Source organism: Pollachius pollachius, assembly GCF_949987615.1.
Source record: "Pollachius pollachius genome assembly, chromosome: 12".
NCBI lineage: Eukaryota > Metazoa > Chordata > Actinopteri > Gadiformes > Gadidae > Pollachius > Pollachius pollachius.
Genome location: NC_136945.1, coordinates 20,167,528 through 20,184,268, shown reverse-complemented (window position 1 = coordinate 20,184,268; position 16,741 = coordinate 20,167,528). Strand labels below are relative to the sequence as shown.

At 50.3% G+C, this 16,741-nt stretch overlaps 1 protein-coding gene across 1 annotated transcript in view; it reads right to left on the bottom strand.

Moving 5' to 3' along the window:
* Positions 1-16,447, bottom strand: part of LOC307083847 (metabotropic glutamate receptor 4-like) — a gene marked incomplete at both ends in the record, with an annotated part of 82,288 nt that extends 65,841 nt beyond the window's left edge. The window contains one exon of the mRNA XM_079747855.1: positions 16,336-16,447. Within this exon, the coding sequence (XP_079603981.1) occupies positions 16,336-16,447 (112 nt within the window). The remainder of the gene's footprint in view (positions 1-16,335) is intronic.
* Between the last annotated feature and the right edge of the window lie 294 nt (positions 16,448-16,741).

Below are 16,741 nucleotides of genomic sequence, written 5' to 3'. Positions count from 1 at the left end.
TCGGATCTGACATTCAGGGACATTGATCCGTCCATTTGCCTAACTCCACACTGCTGTTTGACCGCAGTCACTTTGTATTCATGTAACGACCCTGCCATTTTGAGCCTGGGCCTGTTTAGCGATCCTCCGCTGTCGAGGTGTCGTGACGGAAGGCGTCTCGCCGTGTCTCATCAGTGGGGGAGACCAAGGGGTCTCGAGAACGCAGAGCTAGGCTTACCCCGCAAAGCCTAGCTCTGTGTTCTAGAGACCCCCTGTCGAGGTGTCGGCGACGGAGGGCGTCTCTCATCAGTGGGGGAGACCGGATCCTGCTTCGTGTTTCTCCAACAACCACCGAAGGGGTCTCGAGAACACAGTTGCTTTTCAATTTTTACAAATAATAGCGCAAAATGATCGTACGATGATATCTGATATACTGTGTCTCTAGTATCACACAACAATTATAAACAGGTAAATAAGCGGTCTCGAAGATGTTATTTTTTTTCTGACTTTCTCTCTCATTTGGACTCGATCTTCACTTGGACTCAAACCTCTTTGGACACGGACTCGACAAGCCCTGGTCTTCGACTCGACAAACTTGGTCTTGACTACAGCTCTGCGAGAAAGTAAGTAAGAAACCCATGGTGCCCCCACAGAGGCAAATCAACCGCTTTGCTCCACCCAGTGTTACAAAACTAATTAACCCATCCCGACTGAGCGATGGCGATAAGCAGTGAACTCTCTCTTCAAGAACCACCAAAGGGGTCTCTAGAACGTAGAGCTAGGCGTAGCCCCCTCAGGGGTCCCGGCACTCTGTGGCTCAGCGTGGCCCAGTGCCTCCCTCCTCCTGTTATTGAAACAACGAGCAGAACGACCGAGACGGAGTGAGCTGACTGCGTTGCTGTGTCCCCCGGCTCTGAGAGGCGACCGGCGGACAGCTCCTGTCAGGTGGCCGCGGCTCGGACACATAACTGATGCCGTTCATTAATTGGTGTTTTTCGTGAAGCGGGCACCGGTACCCGTTGCTACGAGCAACGGGCTTTGCCTCGATTGATGGGCTGCCGGTTCCAAATCCGCCGCCGGAGTGCTGTCTGGATACAAGTGAGTGTTATTCCCTCTGCCAACCCCCTCCCCCCTCGTTCATAAAGCCGGCAAATGATGATAGCTGCTCCATCGATTCTGGTTTATGCCCTGCATACCGCCGGCCCCCACCCTCTTCCTCCTCCGCCTCCTCCTCTTCCTCCCCTGCCTTGCCTCGGTAAACACTGCCGCTGGAGCTGTTGACCCGCGCTGCCTCTCCCATTGATCATCGTGTTGGTTGCCGCGAAGACCCCCCCCCCCCCCCCCCCCCTCTCTGTTTGGCCAAACTCGGCCTGATGAGGCTCGGGATGGGTCGATGGAGGAGGAGAGGGATTGGGGTCGATGGAGGAGGGGGATGGAGGTCGTGGGAGATTTAAAATATTGTCTGTGGCCGAGGAAGGGTATTAATCCCGGCCCCTGGAGCGCTCGCATGGCGGAGTGACTGACGAGGAACATGACGAGGGTTGAGCCGAGTGTTCAGGATGAGGCGGGGGTATTGATGATGGTTGGCGGCATGCTGAGGTCAAGTCGTTGACAAAACAACAAAAATGAATAATATCCCAATATCCTTTCTTTCTGCGTTGAACAATTTCAACTAGTTGGTCCAAGAGGCTAATAGTTAAGTATTATTTAATACAACAGACAACATCCACCGTTTCCTCCCATTAACACAACACGGAATGGAAAGTGTGTTCCAGGGATCATCTTCTTCTACCAATGTCCCTGGCAGGGGTCTCTCTCTCTCAGCTCTCTCTCTCTATCTCTCTCTCTCTCTCTCTCTCACACTCTCTTTCTCTCGCTCTCTCTGACGGCATCGCCCCACCGTCACCTGTGAGGGTGTAACAGCTACGACACGCCCTGAGCTAAAGTGACGCACTGTCAGAATCCCACGGTGTGAATCCTGCCAGACCGCATTACCTTATTTCCCTCACGCCCTTACTCTGAAGCTCTACCGCGACGCCATTACTCTGAAGGCGCCCTAGATTCAAAAAGGGGAAAGGCGAAAGGCAAGGTATGCTGGAGGTTTAAATGGCACTAAACATATGAAGAAGTGTTTGTGGCTTCCTACCCCGCCTCTAAATGTTCCTCCTGAAGGATGGAGATAAGAATCAGACTCAGTTCTGCTGTTGCTTCTCACCATTCCTGGGTCAAGTCCTTGGATCTTGTTTTTTTTGTTGCTACTTCTGTTCTTTGGCAAGGCTTTCATACACGCAAATCCCAGAAGGACACCATCTTAAATGTGCATAACTGTGCGTATAATTAAGCAAAACGTTGATTAAACGCTGCAAATCTGTGTTGATTAAAGATCCTCGAACAACAATGTTTTGCTGACGATAACGTCTTCGCCGGCCTTTGTCAGAATATTTCCACAAAATTGGCATTTAATTTGTCACGGATTTCCTAATAACAGCTATTCCGTTCGCCTCAGGAACAAATAAATGCCATTAAGACGGCTTGTTTAGTGCAATCATAGTCTACTGCCGTGAACAATAACGACTCCTCCCTGTCATCCCCCTCAATCAGACGGTGAATGGCTCGCCCCCTAATGCTTTGCGACTAATGGCAGCTACGGTCCAATACGACCGCGGGAATCGTACCGGCGCCCCGGCGCGCATTCTATTACCATATGTAAATCTGGGTCCTGAAGCCCCCCCCGCCCCTGCCGTTGTGTTGTCCCTGCCTCTGATCCCGGCCGGCCTCGGAGGCCCACAGGGACCCGCGGAGGCCCGGGTTATCCCGGCTCGCTGTGCTGGAAGATTGCTTGTCTGTGAAAACCAGCGGTTGGCTGACAGCGACGAGCCATAAGGCTGCTCACCCCCCCCCTCCCCCCTCCCCTCTTCCCTCCCACCCCTCTCACCTCACCCCACACTTCATTTTATTCTGACAGTGCTTTCTCTGCCTCCCTTCCAGGAGGGAGGAGGGCGGAGGAGGGGGAGGGAAGTTTTATTTTTTTTCTCCTCCCTTCCAATTTCCAAATTGACCCTTCAAGGTCTAGTTTTTTTGCTGGGAAATGAAATTACATTTGTCCCCATTAGGGGCGGCGTGGAGGAGGAAGAGGGGGGAAGTGGCGAGCAGAGCCGGTAATAGAATTACCATGCAAATGGGCGGGAAAAGGTTCTGGCCGTCTCGGTCTCCAGGGAGACGGGACTCACCTCGCGGTCCGTCTTGGGATGTGTTTCCACATACATTTATATAAATCAATCGCTATGTATCTATCTCTATATACCTATATGTACACATCTATGTCTAACTCTATCTATCCCTATCTCTATATATCAATATATCTATCGATATCTATCTATCCCTATCTCTATATATCAATATCTATGTCTATCCTTCTCTCTATATATCGATATCTCTATCTCTATATATATATAGTGTATATATCAAGTTAGTGTAGTTCTGTGCGTGTGGGTGTACGTGTGTATATGCGTGTTTGAATGTGTGCACATGTGTATGTGGGTTTGTTTGCATGTGTGTATGTGTGTTTTTGGATGCGTGGGGGTTTGCATGTATGCATGTTTGTGTAGGTGTACGTATTTGTGTGTTTGAATGAGTCTGAGTGTGTGTCTCTGTATGTTTGCGTTTGCGTGTGTGTGTGTGTGTGTGTGTGTGCATGTGCATTTGTGTATGTGTGTGTATGCATGCATTTGTGTGTGTGTGTGTTTGCGTGTGTGTGTATGTGCTTTTGTGTGTGTATGTGCATTTGTGTATGTGTGTTTGTGTGTGTGTGTGCGTGTGTGTATATGTGTGTTTGTGTGTGTATATGTGTGTTTGTGTGTGTGTGTATGTATGTGTGTGTGTGTATATGTGTGTTTGTGTGTGTGTGTGTGTGTGTGTGTGTGTGTGTGTGTATGTGTGTGCGTGTGTATGTGTGTATGTGTGTGTGTGTGTGTGTGTGTGTATGTGTGTGTTTGTGTGTGTGTGAGCCATCTCCCTGTGATAACATTCCCCTGGTCGCTCTCCGCTGCATCAGGACAGGTAAGAGGCAGTGGGCTCGGATTAGCCTCCTGCATGTCGGAGATTTGCAGCACATTTAAAACATTAATTTGTTCTGCACAATGCTGGAGGAATAAATGCGTGGTACGGCGGCAGGAATGTGGACGCGTATATTCGTGTAAGCTGCTCGAACTAATTCCAATCCTGACTCGTGAGGCTTATTTCACTTCTCATTTATCTTACCTATTAACCATCGTCATGCGACTTTCGTGGGTGTTTGTGCATTCTTGTGTGTGTGTTTGTGTGCGTGCGTGCGCGTGTGTGCCGTGCAGCATTATGCAAAGCATTTCCCTCTCCCTCCTACATTCCTGCATATGCCTCTGAGGATTAATTAACAACATTAACAAACAACCAAGTCAGGCTTTACTTGACCCTAACTGTGTGGTCTAGACACTGCCAGGGTTGAGGGTTTGATTCCAACCAGAGCCAACAATGTTCGCACTGACACGGTAATGTAAGACGCTTTTGAAAAAGCATCCAACAGACGGCATATATATATATATATATATACACAAGCCATTTGTTTGATGCACTTGTGGGTGCGTGTGAGTGTATGTATGTTTGTATGTATGTATGTGTGTTTGTATGTGTGCATATGTGTGCATACGAGCCATCTCCTTGTGATAATATATATAAAATATATATATAAATATACATACAGTTTATACATACAGAAAATGACAGAGAATCTTAAATAGAAAAGTATTCACCAGAGTACTTATCTACAAAGACACCCTGGTTTCGGATTTCCTTCAGGATAAAAATACAAATGTAGATAAGGTTTTGATTCAAAGAAGCTATATGTAACCAATGCACCACATGGCATCAGAGATTAAAGAAAGACGACAACGCTTCAGCCGGCCTGTTCTCCTTTGAAACCTCGTTTGTTCTGGTTTTGTGTCATGGTTCCCGAATCTCGGAGCACCCCGGATTGCCAGATATGAATCAATGGGCCATCAAACACAGCGTGCTGCAGCCAGCGAAGGAAGCAAGCAGACCCAATGGATGGAGTGAGATGGTACCAGAGTCTTCTTCAGTGAGGACTCCAGTTCAGAGTCGTGCTGATTCACAGGTTAATCCTGGAGCGTACAAGACATGCTATTCACTTTTGTGTCAATGTGCCAGAATTAGCCGAAATGTCTGTTTTGCATCTGTGTTGCATCAATGGACCGATGTTATCAGGCCAGATGCACCATAAAGAAGATTAGAATGTGCTTTGGGTTATCGATGATCCAAGAGAGGCTTACGACACTCATGGTATAATTTCATACACAACATCGCTCATTATATCGCTCATGTGCAACGATAACACAAAGAAAGACATCACACAGTAGGGGGTGGGTCATAACCATGGGAATAACACGCCCCCCTCCTCCCTTGAAGTCTCAGCCCAAAATATTTATTTTTTAAAATCTGGTAGTGTTCGAAGTCAAGCCGAGAGAGGGGGGTTCAGCGCTTTGACAGAATGCCTCGTTTGAGAGTGATTTATCAGTAATTGACGGAAAGCCTTGTATTTATATACACTACTAGTTGGATCGGGCGATGCCATTAAATAGACAAAACCATTTCATTATAAAACCTGCTTTCTCGCCCTGAAAGAGACAGAGAGAGAGAGAGAGACAGACATAGAGAGAGGTAGAGAGAGAGACAGAGGGAAAGGGAGAGAGAGAGAGAGAGAGAGAGATGGAGAGAGAGAGAGAGAGAGAGAGAGAGAGAGAGAGTTTGAAGCCCAATTTTAATCCCAATTGCAGACACACAACATGTCCATCCCACATGTGTGTGTGAGGCAGAGCCGTCCATGCAGGGCTGATTGCATAGGAGATGGGAGGCCGTGGGTGATATAGAGCATGTTCCCTGTCTCACAACATGTTCCCTGTCTCTCACAGGCTCCCCCTCACAGTGTCCTAATGAGGAGATGGATTAGTTGTTCATTTCTAATCCCGGTGAGTAGCCAGTGACTCAGTTGGATTGATTTTTCCTCTATCTCTGTCTCTCTCTCTCTCTCTCTCTCTCGCTCTTTCCACCTCTTTGCCGATCTCCCTCTCCCTCTCTCTACGTCTCTCTCTCTCCGTCTCTCTCTCTCCTTCTGTCTCTCTCTCCCTCTCTGTCTCACTCTCTGTATCTCTCCCTCTCTCTGTCTCTTTCTTTCTCCCTCTTGCTGTCTCTCTCTCTCTTTCTCCCTCTTGCGGTCTCTCCCTCGCTCTCTGTCTGTCTGTCTGTCTGTCTGTCTCTCCTCTCCCTCCCCCCCCTCCCCCCCTGTGTCTCTCTCTTTCCTTCTCTTTGTTTCTCGTTCTCTCTCCTTCTCCCTATCTTCCTTCCCCCCCTCTCTCTCTCTCTCTCTCCTTCTCCCTTTCCCTCTGTCTCTCTCTCTTTACCTCTCTCTCCCTCTCTCTCGCCCTCTCCCTCTCTCTAAGTTGTCAGTGCATAGGTAAAGTGACAAAACAATCATCAGTTATATTTAACAAAGTAGCACCTGTCTGATCTGTCTCCCCGTATAAATCATCAGCCTCCACCGCGCTCCCCGACTTGGTTCTGCCGTATATTCGGCTCTTTGTATTTATTATCGTTTCTTGAAATGGGAATCCTCTTAACAAAAAATAAACAATCTAAGGTAAACTTTATAAGTCTTGAAGATATCGAAGTGCAGAAACAGGGGAAGATAAAAAATGAATATGATTAACAAGTGGAACATCCCCAATAAATATGCTCAGCCAAACGTGCATACACAATAAATCTCGCCGAATGAGCGTAGGTGAACCAATAATTTCAGCGTTAGTGCCACCTCCCAGCCAACGCTTTGCTCCATATATAAATACATTTATAGGTTCTTCCCGGTTATACAACCCATATGAGTTAGCTTAGCAAAGCGATTACATTATCGGCCCTGATTCATATTGCTTCATATTGCCTCCCCCGAATACCGCAGGAGAGAGCGGCCATGCTGTGGACTCCTTGCTGATACCTCCCCCATCCTCCCTCGAACCTCCCTCCCCCTCTAATCCATTAGCCCCTCCCCCTCCTCAGATCGCTCACTCTTCCCGTCTTTATGTTTCTTAATTTAATGTTTTTCAGATCTGTAAACAGAGTGGAAGTGAGGCGGGGGGGTTGTGATGTACGGCCACACCGGTGCTGCCGACGACAAGCAAATACACAGGAGGGCACGGGAGGTTTGTGTGTGTCTGTGTTTGTGTGAGTGTGTGCGCACAAGTTTGCGCGTGCTTGTGTGTGCAGGCAGGCGTGTGTGCGAGCATGTGTGCGTGCATTTGCTGGTGCGTGCGTGCCTGTGAGTGTGTGCATGTGTGCGTGCATGTGTGTGTGTGGGAAGGTGTTTGTGTGTGAGTCTGTAGGTGTCTGCGTGTCAGTCGGAGACTGTAGGCGCGTGCGCGTCTGTGTGAGTGTGTGGGTGCGTGCACGTCTGTGTGAGTGTGTGGGTGCGTGCGCGTCTGTGTGAGTGTGTAGATGCGTGCGTGCATATATGTACGTGCAGGTGTGAGTGTGGGAATGTGTTTATGTGAGTCTGTAGTTGCGTGCGCGTCTGTGTGAGCGTGTGGGTGCGTGCGTGCATATATGTACGTGCATGTGTGAGTGTGTGGGTGCGTGCGTGTGTGCCAGCGGGGGGAGGAGCCGGGGTTCCGCTCGCCAGCAGTGGCTGCAGCTGCGTCCACATCAAGGTTAAAGCACCACCACTTCCCAGCATAATTGGCTTTCGCAATATCTGCGCATTACCAGCGATACGTAATTATTATGGGATGGGGGAGAGCCCCCCCGAGGCAGGTAGGGAGACGGGCGGGGAGGGCAGAGGGGGGAGGGGGGGCGTGACAGGGGCTGAGTGATGAATCCATGCCGGCACGGCGTGCACAATTAAGCGAAGACGTGTTATTGTTGGAAGCGATCGCACGTGCGACTCACGGGTCGTCGGCGCGGGGCGAATAAAACATGGAGACATAAGTGGCTGACAGGACGTGCGCACGCACACACACACACACACACAGGCGACTGCCCGGGTTCTCCCCACGGTCATCGGGAAGTGCACCGGACCAATCACTCTGCTGACCTCAGCGAAAGCGTCTGATTGGTCAGAGGAGCAGCCCTGCTCACTGCATGGTGAGGCTGGAGAAAATGGAGTTTGTAGCCTGAGAGTGTTTATTAGGAAACGTCTCTCAGCGATAGATACGTTTGTTCAACTGCTGCTGTTTTGCATGTATTATACTGGTAAACATACAACCCAACACAATACTTCATGTTTGTATTTGCAATTCATTTGCTTTAGTGACCATATATGTTTAAACCAAACAATTATGTTTCCATACTTGCCCGTCCAATCCCTGTGCATTTACAAAAAATAAACTCCCTTAAAAACATAATCCATATTGCTGCCGTGTTTTCCAGTTATATCTCTGGGGACAAATGCGCTCCTGGTGTATTACAGTTTCATAGTAAATAATCATTCTTGAGTGAATATAAACCTCAATGTAAAATGAATGTTGGTCTAGTATACAGAAAATGTTTGTTTTATAACCTTTTGGGATTCTGTACCTGCATACTTATTGCAGTTCTCCCTACATAGAGTTGTTCCGATACCGATACAAGTATAAGGAATTCCTCCGATACTGCCTAGAATGCAGTGTCGGGTATCTGCGCATACGCTATGCACAGATCCGATACATCTCATGACTAGCTCATTTACTGCACAGGCAAAGAACATCCCAAACACTAGGGTGTTAGGCTGAGATCGCAAACGGACGGATGTGGAAAGTCGTAACGGGAAACGTGTGTTATCTCCGATTGAGCTCGAAGTCGAAAAATCATGGACGCGCTGACGCTTAACTACAAGACTACAAATATATTATTATAATTAACGATTGTAAATGTAAGTGATCTAGTTCTAACCAGCTATACATCGCCGTCATCGTAGGAGAACCCTTCAATAAGAACAAGCGCTTACAACGCTAGATGCTGTATCGGTTCATACTCGGTATCGGCCGATACCCGAGGAATCGGAATCAGTATCGGGAAGGAAAAAAACGGAATCGGAGCATCGCTATCCTTGCAACAAGTAAACCCACTCCAACACCCCGTGGTTCATATCCATTCTAATCCAGTCGTAACCTGTTCCAGCGACGCCTCCTCACTGGGATGACGTGTGGCCCCTGCGGCAGGTTGTCTGGCCCTGATGGGAGACGATCAGTGAGTACCGGGGGCCCGCTGAGGGGGCCGCTATTGACGGTGCGTTTCATTAACATGATGAATGGCCCCTCTCACGGCCACGCGACGCCTCCGCCGCCTTCGCCGCCAGCATCAACCTCCCTGCCTCAGTGAGGGCCCCTCTCCTCTCTCTGCAGTCCCACCAGCCTCTCAGGGGCCCATTAGCTCACCCCCCCCCCTTCCCCCTCGCTATCCCACCGCCACTCCACCTCCATCAGCCCAAACACTTGACTCTCGCTCATCTTGTGACTTCTTTCTTTCAGTGAGGGGGAGGAGGAGGAGGAGGAGGAGGAGGAGGGGGAGGAGGTGAGGAGGAGGAGGAGGGGGAGGGGGAGAAGGAGGAGGAGGAGGGGGTGAGGAGGGGGAGGAGGAGGAGGGGGAGGGGGAGAAGGAGGGAGGAGGAGGAGGAGAGAGAGGAGGAAGAGGAGGAGGAGGAGGAGGAGGGGGGGGAGAAGGGAGGAGGGGGAGGAGGAGGGGGGGGAGGAGGAGGGAGGAGGGGGAGGAGCAGGAGGAGGAGGAGGGAGAGGAGGAGGAGGAGGAGGAGGAGAAGGAGGTGGAGGAGGAGGAGGAGGAGGGAGAGGAGGAGGAGGAGGAGGGGGGGAGGAGGAGGAGGAGAAGGAGGTGGAGCAGGATGCGGCAGTGATGTAGACAGAAAAGGAGGAGGAGGAAGAGAGGGAGGAAGAGGAGGAGGCAGTGACGGAGATGGAAGACGAGGATGGGGGACGAGGAGGGGGGGTGAGGAAGAGGAGGAGGTGATGCAGCAGAGGCGGGGAGAAGGAGGAGGATGTGTATTCTTGAGCACGACACAGAATGCAGTAAAATGCTCCCCACACGGACTGCCTCCCCCAAGATGAACATTATCCACTTTGTTTTGTAGAGCCAAGTGTGTGTGTGTGTGTGTGTGTGTGTGTGTGTGTGTGTGTGTGTGTGTGTGCGTGCGTGTGTGTGTGGGTGTGCGTGTGCGAGTGTGAGAGAGAGAGTACCACTGTGTGTACCACTGGGTCTGCATAGCCCCCCCTGCACCCACCGGGATCCGACTCCCCGCTGAGTGGAGGGTGCCTGGGCCGCTGAGTGAAGGGCTGACGGGATATGTGCCGTTGGGTGGACAGATCGCCCACGATACCCAGAGAGCACATCGTCCCATCGCAGACGGACTGGAGGCCCTCGCTCCAGCAGGGGTTTGAGTCCCGCCCCACCTGCTGAGACTCAAATGAGCCGCAGTGTAATTTGTTTTACTTTAAATTGACTCATTTGATAAGATGGAATCCTATTGCGACGGAGGCAGCTAATAACCCCCATCGGCAATCGAACCGGCGACAGTTGCTGGTTTGGTCGGCGGTTCGATCCTCGAGTGTTGATGTGCCCCTGAGTGGCCCCACTCACACAGCGCTGTCAGTGTGTGAGTGGGTGAATTAATGAATGGGTGAATGACTCGGTGTATTAATGGGTGTATGAATGGGTGTATGATTGGGCGATTGAATGGATGAACTAATGGGAGTATGAATGGGAGTATGAATGGCTGTATGAATGGTTGTTTGAATGGACAAATTAATGGGTGAACGTGAGGCAATAAGTGTAAGGTGCTTTGAGTGGCCACTGGTCGGAGAAGTGCAGTCCATTCAACATTGGCCGCACCAGTTCCTGAAAGGACGACGAAACCGAGGCATCAAGTGTAGAGCCCATCATTCTCACTTCCTGATGAAGGTTAATAGGTTAATTGACAAAGTAATCCAATCGGTGGTCTGCGCTCAGCCACAGCGCCGTAGCCTCCAATACCGTACATCCTAAGCAGGAAAATGGAACCCCTGACCCTGGCAGTGTTAATGCCATGCTCCTAGACAGAACCACTATGATTCAACAAATGGTCCCAGTAACATGGACCACAGCTCCACCCATTAACCCCCATTTAGCGCACACACACACACACACACACACACACACACACACACACACACACACACACACACACACACACACACACACACACACAGGATAGAGGGTTTATGTGGCATGGATACCCCAGCTACTGTTGCTGTTTACCAGGAAACCAAATCAAACAAACACCAGAGATATTTACTTTAATATAGTTTCAGATATTTTCCTTTATTATGCTCAGCTTTATTTGCTAGTTCTCTTGTGGGTCTTAGAGAGAAAGAGAGAGAGAGAGAGACACACACACAGAGAGACAGAGAGAGAGGGAGACAGAGAGACAGAGAGAAAGAGAGGCCGGTAGAGAGGAATATAGAGACAAAGCGACAGAGAGACAGAGAGAGAGAGAGACAGAGAGAAAGAGAGACCGGTAGAGAGGGATATAGAGACAAAGAGACAGAGAGAGAGAGAGACAGGGAGAGACAGAGACGGGGAGAAGGAGAGCAAGGCGAATGGCTCCTAGCTACGGCTTCAGACCGTCGTCATCGTTCTCTACTGTTGTCCTCCTACCTTGGCGTGAGCAGCCCTTGGCAGACTGACAATAACCCATTCAGCGGGACACACCGGCTCACAGGCCCCGTGTAGAAACATCCAGAAACACTTTCTGCGTGCATCTGCGTATTAAAAATCGCTGGATCTCAACGCCGGGCTCAGCGCTATGGAAACTGTAATACAGGGACGCAATGTTTACCTCGCTTATCCTCGGAGATTTAAACAACCTGCTCCTCCGTGCCGCGGGAGAGGAGCCGCCATGCGTCTCGCTATCAGGGGCGTTTTTCTATCCCCGGTCTAGACACATTTCAATGGGTTTGAAGAGTCAATTTGGCTTAGCTCCGTCTCTCGTCAGTGTTTCTCTAGAGGAGAGCGGCTGTTGACATTAAACCGTCTCAAAAGCCGTCCTTGACGAACGAGCGACTCTGCCTCAGATACCGTCGGATCGAGAGGCCATCCCAGACATGCCTACAGTGCGGCGCCGCCTTTTAGAAACAGACACCGCCAGCCCCGTCTGCTGTGATGTGCCGTGGTTGTTCGCAAGAGTGAACAAAGATGAACTGCAGTGCATTTCCGAATCTAGAATCGACAATGTGTTTCTGTGTGTATTCTAATCCCTCACGATGCACTTGTCACTACGTATCTCAACCTTCACCAGGAGCATAGTCGGTGGCTAACACTTGAGGTTTAAAAAGGCTATCTGGGAGAAAACGTAGAAAATAATAATGTTTGAGATTTAAAAAGGAAGACTATCTGACAGAAAACATAGAAAAGATTATAACCCCCAATGTCAGCTGTCTACTTGAGGCAACTCATCCACCACCTGCTCAGTAATGACATGTATCTCTCAAAATAACAACCTGTCAATAGATTTGGTGTGTTCATCCAATATAATACACAAAACGCAAGAAGTTTGGAAAGTGGAGTAGGGTATTATCTATTATCCCTACTATTACTTATTAATCATTCGCATTGTACCTTGGCCAACGGTGCATGTTTTCAGGATGAAGAGAAAACTTCAGAAAATGGAGAGTGTGCCGGATATTGCCACGGTTTGCCGCAGAGAAACCTAAATCTAACCCCGTTTGGAGCCAGAGCGATGGATCAAACCGAGCGGGGCGACTGCAGTGGAAAGCCAGAGGAGCGACGTGTGGTCAGCACGAGTGCTTCTCATTGATCCAGAGCACTCTGATCCTGTTGGAGAGGTCTGAGACCCTGAAGGCCCCGGGGACACCAGACTTCTCTTTATTTAAAGCGACAGTGCAGCCACCACATTCGAGCTGGAGAACGTCCTTTGGATTCTGAGCCCAGGTTGAGCCCTGTGTGTGCCCTGAGGCTCAAAGTGTCTCCTAACCTATGCGTTTTGATGTATTGATTAGCAACAATCAATATAATATGTTTAACAGGAATTCATATTTCACATCTTCAACCAAGCAAAATGTTGTCATGCATCTACTCCCCTAAATGTATCTAACAAGGTATGCCTTGTTTGGAGTCACTTCACTTAGACAGACTAATGCCTCTCTCACTCTCTCATTCTGTCTCTCTCTCGCTCTCCCTCTCCCTCTCCCCCTCCCTCTCTCAATCTCTCTCTCTCCATCTCGCTCCCTCTCTCTCTCAATCTCTTTCTCTCCATCTCTCTCTCTCTCCCCATCTCCCTCTCTCTCTCTGATTCTCCCTCTCCCTCTCTCTCTCTCTCTCTCCATCTCTCTCCCTCTCTCTCTCTCTCTCTCTCTCTCTCTCCATCTCTCTCTCCATCTCTCTCTCCCTCTCTCTCTCTCTGATTCTCCATCTCTCTCTTTCTCTCTCTCCCCATCTCCCTCTCTCTCTCTCTCTCTCTCTCTCTCTCTCTCTCTCTCTCTCTCTCTCTCTCTCTCTCTCTCTCTCTCTCTCTCTCTCCCCATCTCGCTCTCTCACTCTCGCTCTCTCTCTGATTCTCCATCTCTCTCTCTCCCCATCTCCCTCTCTCTCTCTCTCTCTCTCTCTCTCGCTCTGTCCATCTCTCTCACTCTCTCTCTGATTCTCCCTCTCTCTCTCTCTCTCTCTCTCTCTCTCTCTCTCTCTCCCCATCTCGCTCTCACTCTCGCTCTCTCTCTGATTCTCCATCTCTCTCTCTCTCTCCCTACACTATTGGATGAGGATGATTACACAGCATTGCTACAAATGGGCAGTCATAACATTAGGGGGCGCCTTTAAAGCAGTTCATGAATATAAATGACGTTCAATTATTCAAATACGACGAGAAGGAAGACAAGAGGAAGCGGAGCTCTGGGTGGAGATTAACAGCGAGAGCTCCTGTCCCGGGCCTTCCTGCCTCCGCACTTCAACCTCCGTGAAGAGATCCCGCCATAAGTCAAGAGCTACGCTAATACCCCTGTACATACACTCTCTGCCTGGGACGTGATGCCGACGAAGAGGATGATGAGGAGGATAATAAGTCGACCCCGGGTGATTTGCGCGACGTCCGTCACCGGTGGGGTCATGCAGTCCCACCTGAAGCGTGCGACACCTGCGCACTTGAGTTAGTGTTACTGTGATTCGAATCGGGACACCCCTCAGCAATAAGGATGGAAAGCGCTCCGACGTCGCTGGCTGTGAACGAGGCTACCGCTAGCCCCGCGGCTATAGGCGTGGGCGTGCGCGCTGGGAAACAGGGGGCTTATAATGAAAACTTGGAAATCCCATCGTTGTGGGCATGATATGTGAGCGTAATATTTTGCCATATTCCTGTAAGCTCAACAGCCAGTGGGCGTCGCGTCGCGGATGAAATGAGCGCGCTCCATTATGGTTCCCGTCGTCGTGGGCACACAGTGTCGACGAGGCTCCATTGTCGCGTCCCAGGATGCAACATTATGTTCTGAGCGGGGCTCTCTACACACAGCAGCGCCTGTTATGTCATCCCCGGTCGGTTCCAGTTCAGCAGGGAACCCACGCAAACCGTGTTGCGTGGGTTTGGCGGGTTCTGCGTGGACGTTCCGCGACCTCTCCGCTCCTCATGACCTGGGCGGATCTGTTCCGGAACCATCCTGATTGAACCGCTAAGCGGTGGCTGGCTCTGAGAGCCTTCATTGATTGTTGTGTGGACACGCCGGCCCTGGCTTCTGAAGAGGAAACAACAACACCACGGCTAACCCTCACTTTGATTCCTGAGCATGTCATCCTTGGAACGCCGTGCACTTTGCCGCCGTTCCTGCTGCTCGCTTCGGTATTGATCGGAGCGCCGGCCTCAAACTGTTCATTAGAAAACATGTCCGCCGATACGAAGCAAGAAAATGTTGTTTGTGGTGACACCATCTCCGTAAAAACAACACATCTTTGAACACGCCAAGCCCATTACAGCGTGTATCGTAGTCCATAAAACAGCGTCGATATAAAAAAGACAAAAACAACATTTTGTGTAAATAATTTACAGAGAATGTACTCCTACTTTCCCAATCACCTTGGCGCGAGCCACATCCGCAGCTTCTATGGGGCCGGTGTGCGGACACTGGATGTAAAGGCGCGGACATAAGCTCCCTCTACACCGCAGACCTGTTAAATATTTGATCCTGATTGGGCCGTATAACCCGCTATAACCACCTCCGACCGCAGCACTAATTCAGGCCGGGAGACACTCCTGACTGGATGCCAGCAGGGTTAAAGTGGAAGAGGCCATCGAGGAGCAGATTGATGAGCTTCCAGAGCCCATTCCCTGTCTGTGCTCCGGGCCAAGGGCCCCGCGCCCACACCCAGGGCCGAGCCAGGGCCCATCCTTATGAATTAAAGGCGTTAGTGGGAGCGGAGGAACGTGTTAAACGGGCAGTGAACCCCAGGTGAACCGGAGCTCTTAGAGGGGGGAAGCGATGACTGGTTCCCGCGTTCTAAGGGGGTATCACTCCTCCGACATACAGGCTGGTTCTCCTGTTCTGAAGGGTTCTGACCTACAGGCTGGTTCTTCTGTTCTGAAGGGTTCTGACCTACAGGCTGGTTCTTCTGTTCTGAAGGGTTCTGACCTACAGGCTGGTTCTTCTGTTCTGAAGGGGTCTGACCTACAGGCTGGTTCTCCTGTTCTGAAGGGTTCTGACCTACAGGCTGGTTCTTCTATTCTGAAGGGTTCTTACCTACAGGCTGGTTCTCCTGTTCTTAGGGGGTCTGACTTACAGGCTGTTTCCCCGGTTATGAAGGCGGTTAGGGTTAGGGCGATCTCATGCCTCTGACTTGCAGGCTGGTTATTCTGGTAAGCCCTCTGATCGATACTCCTTCAACCTGATTCGACGAGACTGGCAGACCCACGGTCATTGAGGTCATTGAGTTTGTCATTCGTAGGTTAGGGAGACAGATAGTATTTCGTTTTTTTTATTGTTGCGAAAAATGAGGGAAGTTTAGCATTTGGAACTTCCTTCTTGATAAATGTGGTGTAAAAATGAATTCATACTTCAAACCGAACGCAATTCTGTTTCGGATGCTTTAAATGCGCTGTAGCCAACGTTTTATTGCAAAAGTTTTTTACGTTTCCGTTTTTTTTTTTAATCGTAAACCTTTTTTCAGATTCCGAACCCTTTAACAGACCCACTAAACCTCTCGGGTTCTTCCTCTGAGAACTTCATCCAAAACCTCAATGAAAACCACAGAAGAAGACCAAATGAACCAGCAGACCCCAAACCGGGGACTCACCGTCCTCGCGGGACTTGTGGACAAAGGCGTCCACGCCGCTCTCGCCGTAGTTGCCCTCCGACACCACGGTGGACACGTAGTTCCAGCGCATGGCCTTCACGATGTCCATCATGGCCTGGGCCTGGTAGGTGTCCGGGGGCACCACCCGCGAGAAGAAGTCGTAGCGAGTGTTGTCGCTGAGCTCGGGGGCCGTGGAGGCGTAGCTCACCTGGGGGATCTGGAGGAGGAGGTAGAGGGAGGAGGAGGAGGAGGAGGAGGAGGGAGAGGAGGAGGAGGAGGAGAAAGAGGAGGAAGGAGGGGGAGGAGGTAGAGGGAGGAGGAGGAGGAGGAGGAGGAGGGAGAGGAGGAAGGAGGAGGAGGAGGAGAAAGAGGAGGAAGGAGGGGGAAGAGGAGGAAGGAGGAGGAG